Source organism: Centroberyx gerrardi, chromosome 6 (genome assembly GCF_048128805.1).
Source record: "Centroberyx gerrardi isolate f3 chromosome 6, fCenGer3.hap1.cur.20231027, whole genome shotgun sequence".
Taxonomy (NCBI): Eukaryota; Metazoa; Chordata; class Actinopteri; order Beryciformes; family Berycidae; genus Centroberyx; species Centroberyx gerrardi.
Window position 1 is genome coordinate 16840847 of NC_136002.1, and position 19971 is coordinate 16860817.

Sequence of the window (19971 nt, forward strand, 5' to 3'; positions counted from 1 at the left end):
TATTAATATCCATGGTCCCCTGTTAGCTAATATGACATTTGACATGATCAAAAAACTGTGAAGCTCTCCTTTCATACAATAATGAGTGATGGAGATGTGAACAAAGCCCATAAATCTGTTATAGATGTCAGAGCCACTACAGGTCTGAAGTGGGTCAGTAGAGTTTCTAAAAGGTGAAAACTTTCCCTGAATTCACTGGCTAAGCTGCTGCGCTTTGCACAGATCTCTCGCCTCCCCCCTGCTATCAGAGTTGGGGCTCAGCGACATCTCATTTCAATCCATTCAGAAAGGCCAACTGAATGACATATCAGCCGCTGATAAAGTATTTCGACTCAGCTGTTTAAGCCGCTCATGTGGAATGGTGTCTTCATTTATCTGTTCTAATGAAACCCTCATTTCCTGAGTGGATTGGTGTTAAAGGGGAAGTGCAATGCAGTGGGCTTAGTACAGGAAAAATCGACCCTAAAAGAGAATTCACATGCTCTTGTGGATTCCTATTATTCCAGTAATATTGAACAGTTCAAGCTAGTTTTATGAACATGAGCAACTCTCTCCAGAACATTTGGATCCGTAGAATCCGTGCCTGAATGTATAAAAACACCTTAAAATGTATCTCTAAACCTTTCCTTGATGGTTACTTTATTCTTGACTGCATTGCATATAATCATACAATTTCTTTCAGGTAAAGGAAAAAAAATGTATCACAATATTATCATTTTGTGTTGCATAAAGCAACTTAATGCTATTTCCTTTCCTTAAACATTAGGTGAAATCACAATTATGTGATTGCTGACATTTCCAATAAATACAATTTTAAAAGAGAGAATGTTTTGTTGGGTTTTGAAGGGTTCAAGCCAGCTAACCAATTAACAGCTTGCTTGCTAGTTTCCTCCTGCTAACTTTCCACCAGCTGTCTGACGGCATTTTCCTGTCAGTGGGCCAGTAGCCACTACTGCTGTTGTTACTAGCCAAGAAGATGAACAGATTTGGAGAAAACTAGTAAGGATGAGGTGAATCTTGGCTCTCTCATTTCTACATGTGAGAGAGATGTTTTTCATTACAAATCAAGGCTAAACTGCTCAAGGAATAATGTTAAATAAATAGCTCTCTGTTAGAGTGGACTTTTCTCTTTGAGTGAGAGTTGGCAGTGGCTTTGAAGGAAAGTTGCCCAGAACTTAGCTTTGAATGCAGCCATTTGATTTGTGTTTGAAGCAGAACAAACTCAGAATGAAGATAAAGGCTACAATACAGTTCGCCCTGTAACCTTTGCCCTCCTAGAAGGCCAAGAAAGTCACTAACCAATGCAGAAGAAAGGCCTTAAGAGACCCCCTGATCATAGAAATAACTAATTATTTTAGTACAAGGTCAAATGGAGTGAACTGATATTCATCGCCTCATCACATTTCCTCTAATAGTGCACCCTCTCTTAGGCCAACAGTGTAATAGTAATAGTCTAACTAATGCTGCACGATATCCATTTATGCCAATGAGCAAAAACAAGAGGGAAAGCGTGTTCTTTAAATTTCCTCTGGTGTGCCACTGTATTAAAGACATTTTAACTTTTTATAAAGGGGAAAAAAAAGAGTCTCTTGGATTTCTTTGAGCCTGATATTGAATTCCAGCCAACCCTACAATAAGCCCTACTTTGGTATTCTTTACCATATTCCTTTTTTACTCTTAAGCTCTATGGTTGTGTCATTCTTGACAGAAAACAAGCCTTTCAGGGTGCTGAAAGTCTAACTGCTTCTAACGCTCTAATGGAAGATATACAAAGAACACCATCCTGAGTAATGTTAGCTGTGGTGTGATGTGCGATCCCAAGTGCACGTTCACATCCCTCTCCTCTAACGTCGGCCCTCAGAGGTTTCCATACCTCTGACACATAGAAACAGGCTAACCAACGTTACGCAATGCAAAAATCCCCCAAAAGTGCAGTTGATGGCAACAAGGTCACAATGTCATGGGTTTGAGTGTGGCCGTTGTTGCATGTCATGCCCCCCTCAGTGTCTCGCTCCATGTTCCCCGGGACTCTGTGCTGTGTACCATCTAAGTGCAAAGAAGAAATAAAAGCAGAAAATGCCTTAAAAATATATTTTCTGGGACGGTGAAAGCCTCACCCTCTAGGGATAGTTATATAAATGGCCCTAACCCTTTCAATACATACTCTAGTTGATGTGGTGCGGTCTGATATGTCAGCCTATGCCTCTCCTTCAAGTCAAGGTGTCCGGCAGCATCTTTCATTTCAACAACCTTTCTAAGTGTCATGTCTAATCATCCATTGTTCAGAAGTAAAGCCATGTATTTTGCAAGAGCTGAAAACAAAATACAACCCGCATGGGGATGTATGATTAAGGTAATTTAATTCGATTTTAGGGAGGTTAATGTAATTTTTGTTTCACACTGGGTTTTTGTTGTTGTGCAAAATCTCAATGCACACCTGAGCTCTCCATGGCACGCCGCTGCGCGTCAGCCAGTCAGCCACCAGTAAATCTAATACTACACAATGAAAAAAAGCCCAACCTGAAATGCATACATCAACGAGGGAAAACTAGCTGCATCAGGGAGCTGAGAGCCCGGCTTTAATTACTTAAAGAACGCTAACCTTTCTCATACAGTCGGAGAAGCTGTGATCTGATGTGTCACCCCGTCCCCTCAGCTGCAGCACTACATGCTGCAGACACACAGTCGGACGAGCGTCTCACCCTCTCTCAACGTCTCTCACTACCTTCCAGTCCACATCTCCCTTCTCCATTCTCTCTCTCTTTCACATTCAGTCAGTTTCTCACTCTTCCACTCTCAGTCATTATCTCGCTCAATTTCACACCCTCAGTTGCACATTGTCTATTTCCCATCCTCCTTCTCTTTCTGTTTGACTGTATTTTCTCACTTCTCTCTGTGTCTCTCTCTCTGCTCTCTCTCAGCGACAACTTCTCGTCTCTCTTCCCCCCTCTCTGAACTGCTTCCTTCCTGCTCTGTTGCTTGCCTCCTCTCTCTCTCTCTCTCTCTCTGTCTCTCTCTCTTTCTCTCTACTACCTGCCAGTTCCTTGGGGGAGGTGGGCTCTTTGGCGACAGATGGCGGCCTGCTTTTCATCTCGATGGCGACCCTGGAGGAGAGGCGGGCCTTGGTGGGCGACAGCAACTCCTCATTGGCCAAAGAGTCAGTCCTTGTCATTATGCCCCGTCCGCTGCTCTCCTCCTCCACCAATGCCACAGTGTCTCTCAGGGTGTTGCTAGGCGACATGGCCCTGGACGGCCCCAGCAGTTGCTCCTCCTGACTGTCAGTCATTTTGGAGGCGGAGCGAGGGAGGACTTGGACCTGCCCCCCTCCTCCTTGCCCGTTGCTCTGTGGTCTTGGCGCCGTCGCCGCTATGGCTGCTTTTCCGTGCCCCGGCCCTTGGTGGCTGTAAACCTTGTATCGAATCATTAAGATGATAATAAAAACCAGCACGGACGCCACAATAATCCCACCGATGATGATTATCATAGTCCCACCCAGGAAGTGGCTGTGCAAGGCCTGGCACTGGCTGAACTCAGTGTCTGTGGTGAACGACAGACAGCCCAGAGGACGGGTGGCTGTCAGGGACGTGATGACATCATCAAACACAGCCAGGACGCAAAGATCGTAGGTGCGCCCAGCAGCGAGGTCACGAACCAGGAAGTCGTTGCTGCTGGATGGAATCATCCTGCCAAAGCAGACAAGAGGAAAGGAAGAGGTTAGTATCGGGGAATGTGATAACGTGAAACAAAATTAATTAATACATTAACACATCAAGCAGCAAAGATTTATATCAGTTTGCAGCCACTCATACAATAGCATACCTGTAATTTTTACAGGTAACACACACACACACACACACACACACACACACACACGCACAATGTATCTGGTTAGCCAAATGTCAACTAGAAGAGAGGACACAGCTTAGTTTAACCATTTGCACCATTATATTTCATGAATAAGAAATGTAATGCAGCACATCAGACTGGAGAAGGACAAGTTTACATTTCATTAGCTCTGAAACTGAAAACTTGACAACTGTTCTTGGACAAAGCACAAATTAAATGCTGTTTTTTTTCTCCTATATCCTTTTCCTCTATACTGCCTATCACTTTTATTATTTATTTTGACATGCTGCATCAGCATTCCATAGATGAATATGAAACCCAATAAACAGAGTTCAAAAGAAGAAAAAACATTCATTTTGCTTAACAAATAAAACTCAAGGACACACAAAGAAATGTGCATGATTGATGGTAAAGGACTCAGACAACTCAGGCAGTACGGACAATATCAGTAGAAATACTGGATTATTAAACCTATCAATAGTGTAGCAGTGAGAGACTCTAGGCAACAGTATGGTCAACATGTTGCTTTCCCTTCTGGCTGCAAATTATGTAATAATATCCTGGAACAATGTTTTCAATGACATCGCAATTTTTGGATGTCCTAATTGACTCGCATAGAAACCCAGGTTGCTTAACAGCTGCCACGGAGCAGGATCAGGGAGCTAACATGGCTGCCAATGCAAACCTCTCTCTGCCCAACTCTGTCTATCCATTGGCTCCACACTGTACCAATCAAACAAGGAACCAGGAGTTATAAAACAAGAAATCCTTTTGCCAAAATGAATTAATATTACATCCTGTTGTATTACTGCCTTGTCTTGTGTTGTGTTACGACATGAAAGCTGCAGCGATGACACATGCGCTATCATTATATATTTCCATGCAGCACAGCCTGTGGCACACCAGCCACCTCATCTCCCTTATTTCCCCAGAGTTAGAATTCATAAGCCTGTGATTTGACAAACACTCACTCAGTTCTCTATCCCCCACAGCTGTAGAAATCATCATTCTTTGATTAAACTGATTCCTGATTCTTCCCATTGTCATCCTCTCTCTGTCTTTCTGAAGGCAAATAGCTTTAGCTTTCTCTTACCATCACTCTCCTAAGGGAGATTTAGAGAAATTCTCCCAGGTAAATAGTAGCACTGCTTTTTCCATGATAACCTCAGACCCCCCCCCCCACCACCACCCCTCTCTAGGGGCCTAGTATGACTAGCAGAGCTGTCAAACACCCATATTTCATTTCTACATTTCATATAAATCATATTTTGCTCTCCCTTCCTCTATTTCTTTTACTTTCCTCCTATATAACTCTTCCTGCCCATGCCCATCCCTGCCCCATAAATGTATTTCCAGCTCTGCAGGGACAGAAACAAGGTTCTGCAATATAGTCAGAGTGAAATAGCACTGATCGGAAGCCAGATGTGTGTGTGTGTGTGTGTGTGTGCGTGTGTGTGTGTCAACCAGTGGGCAGCAGTGTATTAGCTGGCCCAGTCTCAGCGCCAAGCTCATCGATGGCATTGAACCGCTACCATGCAGGAGGTATATCTTGGCAGATAGCCCTGTGTGTGTGTATGAGTGTGTGTGTGTGTGTGTGTGTGTGTGTGTGCGTGACTTTGTGTGGTTGGGAAGTCTGGTGTGCAAGGATCCCGGACTGATCTAAGAGCTGAGTTTTTAATAGGAATTGAACCAGGAAACTCTCACTACCCTGCTGTCTTGCCAAAGGGCAACACCACATGAGCTGAGAACTGAGATGGGCTGGGATTCCCAGAGGCTATTTTAAGGGGATATTTTAAGCAAATGTGAAGAAAAAATAGCACCACCCTATGCCTCGTTAAGATTCAACAAATTGCAGATTGGGAGGCCCCCTAAATGTTTTCGAACAGAATAATGGCAGGCTGCTTGTCTCTCTTTTCATCTTTGCAGTAAGACAAACTATCCCTCCCGTCCCATTACAGCCCCTGAACACTCCCATTTCATTTTGAGTGACAGTGTTAGTGACGTATCAGAAAGGGCCGCTCACAGGCGCGACATCACTGGTGCTTTACATCAGATTGGGGTGCACACAATTTCTAATTACTGTTAGTATGTTTGTTTCAGGGGGAGTTTTATAGGGGAGACTGTTTAATATTTTTATTTAAATGAATGGTGAAATTGTAAAATAGATGTTTCTACCTGAGAGGTTACTCTTTCATTTTATATCAACTTTGTATGACATATTGGGGGAAATATGAAAACTTTTTTTTAATGTTTTCCCCATGGTTTAACCATGTTTTATTCCACAGTTGTCAAACAGTCCAATGAAAGTCCTATCTAATTCCTATTCATGCTGTTGTATGTAATTGTATTGTATTGTATTGTATGTGTTTTCAACTAAAATGTGACAAATCCACATCTGTTTTATTGACTTTATTTCTTATAATTAAATATGATAAGAATTATTATTATTATTATTATTATTATTGTTGTTATTATTTTAATTACAGTAATTAGAACCAATTCATTTAGAGCTATATTATTACATGTGGGAAACTGTCTCTGCCATGCTATTTGCGGTAGTTCTTTTTGGCATCACAACGCCGGCTGGAGCAACCATTGCTTTCAAGCCAGCACTTTAATTGCCTCAATTTAGAGGAAGCGTCGGGGGATTGAACAGCCACTCACCCACGCTTAATTTGGCTCACTTGGTAATGGGGCACCCTTGGACATGACTCGCACAAACTCGCAAATCTGAGGGTTAATGTCCAAGCGGAATGTTTAGGGGCCGTAATGGGACGGGTGGTAAGTCATTGTTTAATGGTGAAGAGACTTAAAGGAAACCAGCTGCTGGTAGCAGGAGGCCCCATTTGGCTGTGGACTTCAGTGAAATGCATAGGGCACATGTGGGCTTCTAAAAAAATATATGTAGTCTAACACACTGCTTTCCATAGTAATAAGTAGAAACTTGCACCATCCTTTTGCTGTTTGTGGAAACACAAGCTGTGATTCTCATGACTCAAAGCGAGGTAACCAAAAGTACACTTACCAACAAAACAAACTGACTCAAAAGGAATTACGGCACAGGCTTGATTGAGTCTGTAATTAAATTGGCATGGAAACAGAAGAAGCAAGCTTCAATATTTGTGACAATTTTCGCAGCTTTCATGCCTGTATAACCAAGTATGCATTTGGGTAGCATCCTTTCACACTATACATGCAGTTGTTTTGTGATAAAGGAAATTTTAAGTCAAGTTTAAATTTCTGAATGTTCCTTTTTCTAATAAAATGGGCACAAACTCATTTAGTGACCACATTGTGTACATATTTACATGAGTTAGTGTGAGGATACTGGCTGAACAAAAATCACCAACCATATTCTATTATAGTTCTTAAAGGGCCACTTTAGTGAAAACACTTAAGTATAACCAACTACATGTCCAGTGATATTGCTGAGAGCTTTATGGATGATTTTACTCTAAAATTACATGAAATTGGCATTTTCTTCTTCTTACTGAACTGAGTTAAAGCACCAGTAATATGTCATCAGTCCAAAGAGGTGAGGATATGCTGGTTTGACAGGGTGATGTAAGAGGAATTAAAGTAAAGTGAAACAGAAAGTTGTCCTCGGTGTTGTGTTTTGTTGTCATTTAGTTTCTGTTAACCTTGCCAGCTTGATTTCTTTTCTCTTTGGCTTAAGGTGAGGTTTTCTTATGATCTCCTGGCATATTTATTTATCTTCTTTCTCTGTTTTTATCATTGTGTGTTCTGTCACTGTATTCCTATTACTTCTTATCATTTTTTATCACTGCAAGTAGCTAAACTGCACTAAACTAATCACACTCAAATTCAAGCATACTCAAATTCAAGCTTTGGCAAGATAAAAAAAACAAAAAAAAAACAGCATCCTTCTACAGGTGCTCTAGAGTACAGGGAAGCAAAATGGTCAGTCTCATAAATCTGATCAGTCCCTATATGACTAATAATATATCTGGTAACACTTTACTTTACAACAGCCTTTTCTCACTGTATTAACCAGTGTATTAACCTATGGAAAGGTATTGTGAGTACACAATAATACTATGTATGTTAGTACTGAAATCAGCATATGGCTTTTTGCTCTTTGGCCGGCATCTGTTTCTTTTTTTGCAACTACTGTTACACAGATGTGCTGAGATTGATGTGACATTTACAGCCAATCAATAATTAGGTGGGGCTTGGAGTTTTGGGTCTTGGGTAAGTGTGCCATGACATTAAAAAGGCCAAGAACTGCTGGGCCAAGCAGAAAATGCTTCAGCAAACCCAGTCGACACTGCAATCATCCTGGGTGGTTTATTCAGTTAATGGGTTCAACCACGCGCGCGCCCGCAAACACACACACACACACACACACACACACACACACACACACACGCACAGATGAACTGCCTAATGGATTCCTTTCCTGCGCTATTCAGATTCACACACATACTTTGACCCAAAGACACACAAACAGCTACTAAACAAGGCTAATGGGTTGCACTACTCTGCCACTCTCACTCAAACACCCATACACACACAAATACACACACAGATCAACAGTCACTAATGCTTTGTTACGCGTCTGTTTACCCTTACACCCACAGACACACACACACACACACACACACATACACACATACACGCACACATACATGTCAAGTGAAGTCAAGTTTATTTATATAGCCCTTCATCACAAGCATGTCTCAGAGGACTTTACAGCTAGGTCTAGCTAAACACAATCAGTGGTGAACAAAAAGACTCCATCATTCCAATACACAAACAGCTAAACTGTTTCATTGTTTTATTTGGAGTTGGGCTAAATCAGCCATATCAACAGATTACCAGGCACCATTTCATCTTAGTCACTGGATACATTTATATGCGCAAAATAATGTGACTATTGCCAATATTTTAAGAACGGCAATAGTTCGATTAAGCTGTTTACATTATTGCATAAATTGACAACTCCCCATAATAATCATGTTCACTTGACTTGGCTTATTTCAATTATTATCAATTTTTTATTTTTATTTTTTGCTTAAAAAAATAAATAAATATATATTTTTCCTGTCCTGCCACTATCATATTTTACCAAAACAATTACAGTGCTCTACCACATCATGTTCTTCATCGCAGCCATAGGCCTTTCTCTATCACAATTAATAAATGTAATTTCAGGCTCTACTTCTAGGAAACCTATTGGAAAGAAGGAGACGACTCATGAAACTGATGCATCCCCGGCATATGTGGATGAGGCTATACGAGTGAGGATTGACCTGTCCTGCTGCCTTCAGGTGGCTATAGGGATTTAATCAACCTAAAGGAGAGGCCCTCATACATCTTACCAGCAGCTGTGGATGACAGATATGGGTGAGAATCCCCCCTTGATCTAGTCCGGTACAGACTACAGTTCTCTGCTACCTCCACATAACGCGATGAGCTACGCACGAGCACAACTTGGCCACAGTTCAAGAAATGCGACTACGGCGTATACATGTCCTAACTGCTTTACTCCATATGTTACTGTGGTTATGCTTACTTTGATTAAGAGCATAATCACATTAATATAATCAGAGTATGATGCTTACATGGGCTCTGCCTTACAGTATTGCTTTAATCGCATTATAATCACATTTCTGGTGCGTGTAAACATGGCTACTGTGAAGTAGTCCTTACAGACATGATGGTAAGCCATCATCCCCATGTTTGGATACATTTCTCAACGATCAGGCCAATTTCCCGATGTGTCTCATTTAACACTTAAACTTCTGTTGACGTGTTCCCCTCCCCGTTCATCAGCTCCCTCTCTTCTTTGTCATCTCCTTTTCATCCCTAATGACTGCTTTCAGCACCACCACCTTCGCACACTTATAATTACCACAGATTGCTGCCATTTTCTAAGTTGTCCATTCTTCTCGTGTACATAGTTTACTCCCCTGCTGTTCTGGTGTTAAAATTTGTCAATAATACAAATTGCTCCCCAGTATTAACAGGAGAAAGTGCTTTTTAAAACCCAGTAAGAACCTAAAGAGATTTCACTTCAACCAGTTAGAATTGGGGAGCAAGACACATGCTCAGTGCAGGTTTGTAAGATTTGGCCCGCAAGAGACTGCAAGCCAGAGAGCAATCTGTCAGCACATGTATCTTACCCTGAATACTGAATAGCTGTGGTAATATTGCCATCTCCTGCATATTCTTTTTAGGTGTGAATTGGTTCAGAGAAAATCGTTGAGAGCCATTATCCTTGTTTCAATGTGTTTTTAAACCGCCAGGCCTATTTTCTCATGTACCTCTACATTTTAACAGAGATCTTTTATTGACATGTTTTCCTCCCCTTTCATCAGCCTTCTTTTCTTGGCTTTTCATCTCTAACTGCTTTCAACACCACCGCAATCGAAGACTAGTAATTACCGTAGATTGCTGTCATTTCCCCAGGTTACCTCAAAGCGCAACTTCTCTGAACAGCCCAATTCACCACCTGACAGCATACCAACTTCAATGGAAAATCCAACCGCAGAGCAGAATCTACATATTTTTACTATGACTTTAGATCGTTCCATCCAAATCTCTCCCAAAGTAAGAAATCAGAGAAGCTAGGCTCCAGCCTGTGATGTTATCAAGAGACATAATTGGCAGCTGCATTATTAACAAGGAATTGGAGAGTTTCTCTGGGGACTCGATTCCTCAGCGTATTCCTTGTTTCTGTTCCATAAAGCAGAACTTCTCTAAACAGTAATTGCTTGACTGTTTGCCCCGGACTTGAAGCAATATTTCACACATTATCGGCTGTTTCAGGAAGCCACAATGATGACACGCACCTGTTTTCCATGGCCTTTTCGAGGCTATGAATTCTACCATAACATAAAAAGTAAAAAGTAGGGCCACCAACTGTTCAGTTCAATTTTTTTTTCAAGCTAAAATCATCCAAAATATTCCATGGTGATTTTTTCTTTCATGCAAGAAATACAGTATATTTTTCTCGAATTCCATGTCACGTTTTTTTGGAATGAAACTCTAATTCCGTTAATATTTGAAAACACAGAAGAAAGACTTTGAACCCCTTCTTGCTCCCACACCACAATATCAAATCAAATATGTACAAGTACACCTAGCACTTTGTTTTCAGCATACAAAACTTTAAATTGAACATTCTTTAACTTTTTTACAAGTAATCCACTTTCACAATGCCGACTTTTACACTGTTCCCTCCTGAGTCCTTGAGAAACCACAGATGTCAACAAACAAAAGAATGTACTTGAAAGCATAATTGTTGTTTACCGATAACAACAGGGTGAAACGGCTAACAAACTAATTCAGTATTTTATTTCTTTTTATTTACTCATTTAATTAACAGGGACAAATGCATTAAACTTTTCATATATAAAATACAAAATGCATTGTTTCTAGCCAAGGCTGATTTGCAACCCCTGTCCCTGGCTGGGCTTTTGGAGTTAAAACAGAAAACAGAAAGTGCAGGAACTGAACAGTTGGTGGCTCTACTTTTTACTTTTTATGTTATGGTAGTATTCAGAGTAGAAAGTATGCCTATTCCATAAATGAAACACTTGGCCAACTCAGGTTGTGTCAGGCTGTGTGTGATTTTTTATGACTTTAACACTCTGACCCCTACAGTGATGTGTTTCAGGATGATATGCAAAGTTCCTCGTTCCTACTTAGGTTGTAGTTGTAGACTTGGAGCTCCACTACATTGCAACACAAAACTAGATATTAAAAATATTAACACATTCACACACAAATGCCGACCTGCATGCATACAACAACAAATTTAGACAGAATGTGATATGGCATTCAGATACACATTATCCGAGCATGCCTACTATATATGAAAACAATGGGTAATAGTTTCAGTCTTGTGTCATAGTTTGAAACCAGGAACACACACACACACACACACACACATACACACACACACAATGTAGCCAGATAACCAACCATTATTTAGAAGAGAGACATTAGTTTAACCATTCACACAATTATATTTCAAGGATAAGTGATGTACACACCCACTGGCACAGCAATTGGTATCCATTCCATGAGAAGTGTAGTCAGTTTGAGAGTGAGGACGGCCTCGGTGTCTGCGGTCATAAATGGCATTAATAGACGCTAATAGACCCGTTATCAGCAGCTCTACCTCGTTAGCGTGTCCTTATTGTCTTGTCAAGGCAGAGCAGTGACAGGTTCGTTAGAGGCGCTTGTTATAACAGCAGACCGACCGAGAGCACCACACCGCCAACTTGAGACCTGTGTGTGTGTGTGTGTGTGTGTGTGCACGCGCGTTCATGTGTGCTCACGTGCACGAGTGTCATTCCCAGTGTTAGTGTGGCTGACATTTCCATGTTTCAATATAGATGTGTATGCCCACGTGCGCGGCTGTGTTTGTGTCTGTGCATGAGCCTGACATTTTCACGCTGTCTACATTCAGTCATGCTGACTGACAGGAGGAAGTTTTGTTTGTAAATACTGCCCATCAATCTGCCCTTGGGCCCTCAAAATACGTACACGCACACACATACACACACACACACACACACGCACACACATACACGCATGCGCACACACACACAGACACGACTGTCACAAAGTCACAGCTCTGGGTTTTGACTGTTGATCTAAGCAGAACGTCAAGTGAATATTTATGATAATATGCCCTGGCTGTTTTTAAATAATTTAATTCGCCAATTATTCCTCCAGTGCAGGCAGAACAGAACAGAGCAGGGCAAAGGGTTGACAGCTGAATCCCTCCAACACAAAGCCCTGTCCCTCCTGCTAGACACACTGCAAAAAATGACACAAAAGTGTCATTGAACTGAGCTGAGATGAATGAATGGATTGATGGATGGATGGACAAACATGTTAAATTATCACGAAACAAAAAGATTTCTGAAACCAAGTAAAAGCATCTGTCCGAAAGTGACATAATTTCATTGAAATAGTCGTCTATTGAAATAGTCTGAAAACATGATAAAACCACATTCATAGATTGCCATTTTTTGTAGAGCAGAGCAGCCTGAAGTATTCTCAGGGCTCAAGGGACAGAATTTGACGTTATAAGCCCTAATTATGAAAATAAGTACCACATAATTAATCATTCTGTGTGGACTCCCCTCTTGGGATCCTGTGGGTTCAGGGCCCTGTCCTGTTGCCCCCCCTCAGGAGGTGGACCGTCCCCCTAGATCTTCCCCTGGGGAACTGAGTCAGGATTTTTAAGGTTCTACTGTGTCCCTGGATCCTTTAGATTTTCACCCAGGCGGTGTTTCGACACTTTCCTTCCCTCGCTCTTTATTATACCCTCTATCTCCCCTCCACCCTCTGCTCTCTATTTTTTCCCTTTACGAGCTGCTTTATCCCAATACATCTTTCCCTCACACACACACACACCCCCCCCCCCCCACACACACACACACACTGGCCAGGGGCCAGTTACATAAACTTAGTTTAAGATGAAGCCCAGCCTTAAGCATAGCACACACACTGACATGGCTAATAACTTTCCAACAGTCACAGAGTAGTGTAGCCATTACTCCTGTGGGATAACTACACTTGGTTTCTGGCTGGGTAGAAATCATAGACACTTACTCTGAGTAAAGGCTGTTTCATACCATTATGATGCAAATCATGTGGCATGAAAATGTGAGTGTTCAAATGCAAGAATTATCAAAAGGTTTTCTGCTCCCTATTCCCTAACTCCCTCTAAATTTTGCAAAACCAATTTCAAAACGCTTTTAGAAACTTATTTAGTTAATCTGACCTCAGTAAAAAGACCACAATGCACATGAATTTATCAGACAAAAACACAATGTGCTTGAACTGAACTAAGGTTCTAGTTTGCTGGTTTCATGATAGCCAATTAAATGGTTTGGTAACACTTCACTTACACCTGCCTCACTCACTCACTCCTCCATTTCCTCTTCTTACTATTCTACTTCTTCACCTCATACTACTTCTACACTGCCTCTCCTCTGCTCCTCTCCTCCTTGCTCCTTGTCTCCCTCTGTCTTCTGTGTCCTACATGGACAAAACAGCAAGCTAATACTTCAGTGCTTTGCTACAAGGCCATCAATCCACCATGTGAAAACCCTGGCCTGGATTATCACGACTGTTTGGAAGAAACACAAACTTTTACAAGGGCAGATATGAACACGATGGTCCACATGCATGAATGTTTTCTTATTTTTCCCTTTAGATGTATTTTTAAGAAATGCAGCAAGAGAAAAGGAAGAAAATCCAAAGTCAGATTCAGGAAACGTGCGTAGACCCCCAATTCTGTTCTTATGTACAAAAATCCATTGATGCATTGCACTATTTTCAATTACTATAAATAAACGCCTCAGTAAGCCCATATAAGGGCAGCAGACATCAGTACCGTGTGAACACCAATATCCTGGCCATTGCATTTTACAGGTAAACAGAGATAAAATAAATAAATAAATAAATAAATAGACCCCAAAGCAGGATGCATCAAGGGGCAACAAGAGGAGAAAAAAAACGTTTCTTCATCAGAGACAGAGATATTATCAAGTGTGAGCAGTGGCGTTACAGCTCCAGAATAGCATAAAGCAATGGAAAGAAATAACTAATGCAGTTAATGCCGCATGGGCTGCAAACTGCACATTTAGTGCAGTTCAAAAGAAATTATTTGATTTGAAATTGGATGCAATAAGTGTCAGACTGCAGCCACGGGAGGGGGACAGGAGAAGGTCCAAACATAAGAAATGGATGAGTGCATTGCAGCCATAATTGGAGCGGTTGCGTTGACGGGTGCGAACACCAGCTGCCCCCTGGACCGAATTTACAGAGCTCCAGACAACACACTGCTGGATCAATTAGGAGGAGCTGAGCACGGTGGTAAGAAGCAATCCAAATTATAGTTCCTCGGAGTGGAATTTAGGCTTGCCTGTTTGTTTTCCACTCCAAATGCCCTTTTCAAATCAATTTAACATGTTCCTCATGTTTTAGGGAAGGAGTATTCTTAATAAAGTTATGGATGAAGGAAACGAAAACAAATGTATTAATAGAATCTTTATTTCATTCTGCAAATGTCTTTGGCTCCAGTGTGTCATCCACAGTCTCATGTGTTTTCACAATGTAAATAGCTTTTTAAAAACTATTTGCCTACTTAAAAACTGGCACAAAGAGCAACAAGATTAATGTGTAATGAAAAAACTGGTCCTAAGCACTCTTACATTTCATAATTACCTACGAAAAATCTGAAAATAAGAGAATATTGATGCATGCCAAAAAGTTGTGTAAACTGTACGTAAGAAAACAAATCAAGCAAGATAAGAAAAATCAAATATGTTGTGTGCTGTAATATTATATGTATGGTTCTTGTATGAGGCGCAGTGACATATTTTCAAATTAAAATATGAGCTCATGGTAAGAACTTTACAATTTTACAACCGATCCTCAGGCGGCTCTGGGTCGAAGGTCATAAACATGCATCTCTATCTCAATCTCCAATTTAAAATCTCCATCCTAATCTTCAAATCTTAATCCTAATCTGAACCTTAACATTTTAATGTCATTTTAAATGAGTGGATCCTGATAATCTTAATCTGTCTGTTGACCTTTTTTAATCTCGACATTCACCCATTTCAACCTTCCCCACTCCTTTCCTTCTCCTCTATTTTTCCCTCCTCCTCCATTTCCTTCTTCCCCTCAAGATATTCCTTCTTATCTTTTCTCCTCCTCCTCCCACCACTCTTCTGACCCTCCCCTGTTCCTATTCCTCCAACCTAACAGGAATCCCCTCATCATCCTTCCCCTCTCCTCATCCCAGCCCTAAACTTCAATCTGTAAGGAAGTTTTCAACCAGCTCCAGACCTCCTAATAATTAGATAATCTCAGGGAATTTTGAGGGAAATGTAGGGTCACATTTGCTACTTCATGGTTCTGAATCTGCCTCATACTGAAATAAAATTAGAGCATTTATCAATCCTGTGTATTGATAAATGCTCTAATTTTATTTCAGTATGAGTCAGATTATATATATTTATATTCTAGATTTGTTTGTTGCTCTCTCACTGAAAGGTTATATGCCTAGGGGTGAAAATAATTCAGCAAAGCAGTATTTCCCCATTCCTTCTACTGTTGTACACACCAGAGGCAACAACGATAAGGATGATATTGACCTCATTCCACTGTGTCCTCTATATTTTTTTGCAGCAGTGATGGTTGGGGGTAATTTTGGTTTTGGCTCCACATCTGTCCCTGTTTTGGTCCTTGTTTTATTTATAGTGTGGGTTGCGGGTCTCACGCCATTCCCACTACAAACATTGTCCCTATACTTATTTGTGTTACGGGGGAATCTAGGGCTAAGCCATCATGTTCATTTAATATCACATTTACTCTGACAGTAGCTGTAATTTTCTTGCCGTGGTGGCCCACCACACGCTGAATGAATATGGTAGAAACTCTGCCTCACATAAATATCACAACCTCCTCTCGTCCTACAGCCCTCTATCTTACCTAGTCTAATCTTCTTTCCCTGCACACTGTCCCGCATATCACTCTCACACTTTAATAAACATTTCACACCTCGAAGCACTGGATGAGGTGATTAACAGCTCCGCACAGTATGATTATCAGAAAACGGACTTCTCATTTTTCCGTTCAAGTCTTCTGCGGTCACAACCAGAGGTCACAATAACCTGCTTTCTATTATCCTGACATTCGTTATGAATTTATATCTCTCTTCATTCTTCATTATTCAGTCTCAAACTGCCCAAGTGGAGTGGTGCAGCTTTCAATCATTCTAAAATGGGGAGGGAATGTTGCTCAATTTTATTTTGTAGAGATTGTGTTCTCTATAACCAGTTGGGGACGGGTTTCCCAAGAGAGGCTAAAAGCAGCAGCAGTAACATCTTATTCCTCAACACATCTGGTAAGTCATGAATGTTTCCCAAAAACATTCGCAAGTCATGAACTATGTGAAATGTATGTGAAATGTATTAATTTGCAGTGAGTTCGTACTAGTGATGTGAATTATTACACGTTTTTGCTGTGACATGTAATCTTTATGACATAGTGGCCACTGTCTAACCCGTGCTAAACAACATCGGTTACGCTCATATCACGCAGAAGCCATCAAGCAAGTAATTGGCAAAGAAGAACATAGAGGGTTTTAATTAAACTGCAGCTCTTATCAATCAGAAAAATACAGTTGCGTCATCCTATTACATTGCTGATCCCATGAGAACATAGCAGCGGCAGTTACTGTACAACAATAGCATTTGCAGTCCGCTTTTCATTAAGATATTATCACAACTCTTACTGAAAGATAGGCTAATATGTTGCTTCATAATTTCATCAGTGGTATTTGCACACTCCAGTTCCCCTACACAGGCTTTATCTGGGTGGCCCGCCCAGGAAGATTTGTCCATGCCTAGGAATTTTTAAAAAAATGTTCAGTTGTCATTTAGCCATGCATAGACCAGTAGACCATCAGCTTGCAGTGTAGCCCTCCCCCCTCTTTCCCACTGTGTAACAAAAGCTCACAGAGTGAGAGAAGAGTGAGACGTGGATTGATGTCCTTTGCCGTTTACCTCAGGTAAGAGTCTACACAGAGATTGAAGTTTTCTGTCCCCACGATGGATTTCTGTTGTTTGGATTTCAGAGAGGCACTATGACCAGTACCTGCATGTATCTTGGAGATGGTCAAAAATATACAAACAGTACCTGCAAATGACGGTACCTGCATTGCCTGATTGCTCTACAAATCAATTCCCACCCAAAACACCAGGCCTATCCTGTTAAACCTACAAATTACTGAGGCGGGCCGAGCGCCTACCTGCCTGCTGTCACCTCCAATGAATCTAATGACACACATACATATATTCCCAGATTAATTTTTAAGATAGCTGATACTGACTGCTCTCCAGCTGGCTCCTTTTTAATGGTAATTTTTATTTTTACTGAGCAGCCTTGTAGTTCAGCATCAGTCAGACTTCTCTCCACACTTGGTGTTAGTGTTGTCAGTGCAGAAGAAAAGACCTCTGCTCCTGCTGCATTGCACCCGATCTGACAGAGCCTCCCGTTGTGAAAACGAAAGTGAAACTTCTAGAATTTGCTCCAAACTTGCAGTGACTTGACACTTTTTAGTTATTAGAGATATGTAAAACTCAGAAAGTTAACATAAATGCAGTGCAAGGACTGCCATACTTCCCCAGTTCACCACTGGATTCCACTGGACACACTGTCCCCACTCTTTGAGATAAACACAGTAAAATTGTAATCATGAACAATCTTGTGCCTCTTGAAATTTTTAATAAAAACTTTGAATAAGGGGAAAAGTTGCAGTTGAAGTTGAAGTATTAAGATGAAAGACATCCTGCACACTCTTGTAATACTACTTTAATTAATTTCACTAACATTGTGGTCCAGTCAGACCTTCATCAGAGTGTGAAATATCCATAGACAGGACCATGTGTATAATTAGATTAAGCACCATCCCTTCCGGCGCACTCAGCTGTATGCGCTGATTTCATTAGGCGCGTCAAGGGTCACACAATAATCTCTTCATTGCAACACAATCTGAGTGATGAGATATCATGTTTAGAGTCATGAAAGTGAACTGCCACAGGGTAATCCTTATATCATTCCTCCTGAACTCTTATATTCACTGATTCTCTGTTTAAGACAACTGGATGCTTTTCCAACATGTACTAAGCTGCATGTATGTACATGTAACATTAGAAGTAAAACAAGTGATTATATCATTGATTGCATACTGTTTTCCTGCACGTGGATGGCTAACAAATGTACACTTGATCATGTTACACTGTGCACATGATCTACATCCCATTTGTAACACCCATAAGAAAAGAGTTTTAGAAGTATATGATCTCTTTTCTTTTTTGACTTACAGTGAGCATAAACAATTCATCGTTTAAGTTGGGACTCTTTTTGTAAACAATAAGGGCAGAATGTTTTAACTCTTTGGCCACCAAAGGATCTGAAGCTATTATGTGTCAGTGGTCATGTTCCCCAAGGTATCTTATGGGAGATGCTTTGGGAGCATGCTGCAAGCCATTTGGTCGTTATATATTCTGAGAGAGAGCGCTGTATACACATTCTTTGTATTAAGTTAAGCTCGTTCAAAGTGGGCGTCTGACGTGGACAGGAAATCAAAGCACACCTGAAGTCTGGAGAGTATCCAGTTAGGCGATATTAGGGTGGCACCTCTGCTGTTCACAGATGATGTCGTCCTTTTGCTCATCAGACTGTGATTTCTGATGTGCACTGGAGCAGGTTGCTGCTGAATGTGAGGTAGTCAGGATCAGGGTCAAGCACCTCCAAATCTGAGACAATGGTTCTCTCCCAGAAAAAAAAGTGGCCTGATCCATTCAGGTGGATAGTGAACAGCTGCTCCAAAAGGAGGAGTTCAGGTATCCTGCGGTCTTATTCTCGAGTGATGGTAAAAAGGATAGGATAGGCCGGTTAGGTGCAGCGGCTGCAGTAATGCATTGTATTAGACTGTGGTGGTAGAGAGAGCTGAGCCACAAAGCAAAGATCTCAATTTACCAATTAATCTTCATTCTGACCTTCACCTATGGTCAGGAGCTTTGGGTAGTGTGACCAAAGGAATAAGATTGTGGATTCAAGTGGGAGCTTGTTCAAGTGGGATCAGCCAGAAGGAAGTTGCTGTGGAAAGGGATGTCTGGGCTGCTCTGCTTGTCCTGTTGCCACCTCAAACCTTAGGTGAAATGACAAGAAATCGAGTGAAATAATGTATTGCCCACCTAACTCATAAGATATGGAGACAGTAAACTTTTATTTGATAAGCCACACCAAATTGCACTAATTAAAAGCAATCTTTAAACTTGACCATACAGCCTTTACTACACTGACAACAGTGTAGTAAATGTCATTAACTTCAATTGACCATAGCCAGTCACTGATTTCTTTCCCAGGATTTAGCAGAGTTAAATACTATAAATAATATCAAGTTCCTCTGTCACAGACACTGCTCTCCAGACCCAGAACTTGAATGAATAGAAAGAAAATTAAGGCTTATGGGAGTAAACAAATAATTGGCTGGCATGGGACCAACATTTAACATGACCAAAAATAATTCTTGTGTCACGGTTGCCAAGAAAAGTTGATTCT

General features: G+C 41.0%; 1 protein-coding gene across 1 annotated transcript in view; it reads right to left on the reverse strand.

Moving 5' to 3' along the window:
• Positions 1–19971, reverse strand: part of LOC139920198 (leucine-rich repeat and fibronectin type III domain-containing protein 1-like protein) — a 67246-nt gene that overhangs the window by 3682 nt on the left and 43593 nt on the right. Inside the window, exon 7 of the mRNA XM_071910143.2 lies at positions 3034–3683. Coding sequence (XP_071766244.1) covers positions 3034–3683 — 650 coding nt within the window. The remainder of the gene's footprint in view (positions 1–3033; positions 3684–19971) is intronic.